Below are 3,198 nucleotides of genomic sequence, written 5' to 3'. Positions count from 1 at the left end.
ATTTATTTATTGTATTCGTTCATTTTTATTTTTTTGTTTTTGTTACTCTTTCATTTATTTTTGTGTTCCTTAAGATTGATTTGCTAGTTAATTCGTCGCTATTATCACTAATAGTTTGATGGTTTGTACTCTAGTTTTACCATTATATTTATTCACACTCTTCATCGTTCTCATTGTTTTTGTCGCACTCCTCCCCATTGTCACCATCACTACTTAAAGTAACTTCACCTTAAAAGTAAAGCATAAACAATTAAGCTTTCAAGCTTCAACCTCTGGAAAACGGTGGGTGACTTCCCAAGCATAACTCTTCAAATTCTCATCATATTTTTTTTAATTGGCAAAAGAAATGTATTAATAATTACGTATTTGAGTACCCAAACCCATTTTAAAAAGACATTCTCATCATATTATATTTTTCCAATTGGATAAGGATGCTTTCTTCTGGACTGAACTTCTGCACAGGTGTTCAACCAATAGATATCCACCCTGCAGTGCACCACTCTGACAAATAAATAATATACCAATGTATATGTCCAGTCTTGCAAGAACTTTTTTTTTATTGGGTCAAATTTTTGCAAGAACTAGAAATACCTTTTTATATGTGTTTTTGGACTTTCATATCATGTGTTCTAAAACAGAAAAAGATGTCTCGCGAAACATTGTTCTTTTATACTAGTAAAATGTTAAATTAATGAGTACATGAAAAATAAGTATAAAAAGAAACAAGTATCATTTTTACGGACAAGCATAATTTTAAAAAGTATAAAGCGAATATTGTTGGAGATCCCACATCGACTAGAGATTAGAGCCTTTCACAGTATATAAGTGGGTAAAAAGTGCAAATCTCATCCATTGAATCGGTTTTATGAGGTTGAGTTAGGCTTAAAGTTCACTTGTAAGAAATATAAGAGCAGTCAGAGTAATATTAAACTAAAATTCTTTAAATAAGTTACCAGATCTAAATCTCATAAAAAATAGTTTGAAAAAAAAATATTATAAGTGGTGAATAAGTTTTGTCTATCCTCTACAAAGTTTGCAAAATATATTATAAACAAAAGAATGTCGTGTTTAAAAAATAGTATGAAGGGAGTAGATAAAGTAATAATATGAAATAAATATTTTTTAAATATGTTTTCCAACAACAAAATTTCATGTTTGGATTAAATGCAAAAACTAAAAGTTTTGTGTTTTTTCTTTCTGGATAATGCACCGATTTATTAAACTTCTGGATTCCAATTTGAACAGAGAGAAGGCAGAAAAAGATTTTTGGAAAACATAATAAGAAAACACGACAAGTGTCCTAATCCTGCCACCTGTACCCAAAACGAAACATGCAAGACCTTGCTGCTTGACACGTGTCTTCAATCACCTTTGGAGTCTCTCTATATATTGCTTCACAGGGCACCTCACCCTTATCCAAACGCGAACAAATTCCACACTTTATCTCAGAAATTTGGGCGAAAAAATCAGTAGCAGCTCTCAACAATGGCCACAGTGGGAAGGAACGTGGCAGCTCCTTTGCTGTTTCTTAACTTAATCATGTACTTCATAGTTTTAGGATTTTCAAGTTGGTGTCTCAACAGGTTTATCAATGGCCAAACTTACCACCCTAGTAAGCTCACACTTCCTATCTCTACACCCCTTTTTGTTTTGCAAATATATTGTTCACTTGATTGATTGATGGATCCATTCATGTTACAAAAAGAGTTACTTTTTCAAACGTACGCGCCATTAATGGCGGAGACTAAAACATTTATTGTGGTGAGTCATATTGATCTGCGGAGTGACAAGAAGGAGCACGTACCTCAAAAAGGGTGCACGTTAAATTAAATGACCCTCTGGTTAATTTATGCTGGTTTCAGGTTTTGGAGGAAACGGTGCAACCATGTTTTTCTTAACCTTCTCTATACTAGCAGCGATTCTTGGCATAGTGTCAAAATTTTTGGGTGGCAATCACATGAGGACATGGAGGAGTGACAGTTTAGCATCTGCAGGAGCCGCATCAGTGGTTGCTTGGGGTGTGACTGCTCTAGCATTTGGGTAAAGCATGGCTAATTAAATTGAAAGTAGATGAAAGTTTGGTTCATGATGAGAAAATGAATTTGAGTGTGTTGCAGGTTGGCTTGCAAGGAGATAAACATAGGAGGGCACAGAGGGTGGAGGTTGAAGATGGTGGAGGCCTTCATAATCATACTCACATTCACACAATTGTTGTACGTGTTGCTGATACACGCAGGGCTATTTAGCAGCAGATATGGTCCCGGGTACCGTGACACTGACTATCCTATGGGAGGGACTACAGGAGATCCAATGCACAAGCCTGCGCCTGTTCCTGCTACTGGAACTCGTGTCTAAACTCCACTTCTTCTCTTCCGTCATCTTCTACTTTACCTTTTTCTACTATCTGCCTTTTCTTTTTCTTTTTTCTTTCCATGCATAGACTCACGCCTTTGCCTTTGTTTTCCTGCATCTCAAAACTCCCTTTCTACCATCACATTCTGTATATGAATCGATGCCTCTATTATGCTTCTATCTGTCCCTTTCTCCATCTCAAAACTTCTCCTATCCAATTTTAATCACAGAATAAATAATAACTATAACCATCACAACTAATTATTTAAGAGTAGTGTCAGTGTTAAAACACTAGTTTAACATTGTTTTTCATCATTTCTTTTTACTATTTTAAAAATATGTCTCTAATGAATATTGTAGTCAATTTGTATTTATACAATAAAGGGACAGTCAGATATATATATAAAAAAAAAGAGAAAATGTGACATATTATACTTAATCTCATGGAGAGAGTTCAAAGTTTATAAGAAAGAAAATACTATAATTATAAAATAATGAGAGAATTTAAAATTTATAGAAAAGAATTTTGTATGTACGGTCTATATATATTAAATATTCATGCATAGCGCAACCATAAACCCTCAATAAATAAACAGTTAAGAAGAGGTTGGGTTTAAATTTGTGAAGCAATTTTATGACTCTCGCAATCGTGGAAAAAAATTGAAAATTTATAAAGAAAAAGTATTATATTAATAATGTATAATAAATATTTATGATTATCCCAAGTTATTTTATCTTGGTTTTGTAAATATCTGTGTACAACTTGTTAAAATAAATTTATCATGAACAAATTATAAGATAAATGACCATATAATAAAAAAATGTTAAATAAATACTTATTCAATC

The 3,198-nt window shown here is 33.0% G+C and overlaps 1 protein-coding gene across 1 annotated transcript; it reads left to right on the top strand.

Annotated features, from left to right (window-relative positions):
• Positions 1-1,415: 1,415 nt before the first annotated feature.
• Positions 1,416-2,530, top strand: LOC137829089 (membrane protein PM19L). Its single transcript, XM_068635883.1, has 3 exons — positions 1,416-1,612; positions 1,863-2,040; positions 2,118-2,530. The coding sequence occupies exons 1-3, from the start codon at positions 1,486-1,488 to the stop codon at positions 2,353-2,355; spliced, it is 543 nt and encodes a 180-aa protein (XP_068491984.1). The 5' UTR covers positions 1,416-1,485; the 3' UTR covers positions 2,356-2,530.
• Positions 2,531-3,198: the final 668 nt, after the last annotated feature.

Source organism: Phaseolus vulgaris, chromosome 7 (genome assembly GCF_000499845.2).
Source record: "Phaseolus vulgaris cultivar G19833 chromosome 7, P. vulgaris v2.0, whole genome shotgun sequence".
NCBI lineage: Eukaryota > Viridiplantae > Streptophyta > Magnoliopsida > Fabales > Fabaceae > Phaseolus > Phaseolus vulgaris.
Note: the sequence above shows the minus strand (reverse complement) of the source record. Positions and strands in the feature narration are given on the sequence as shown.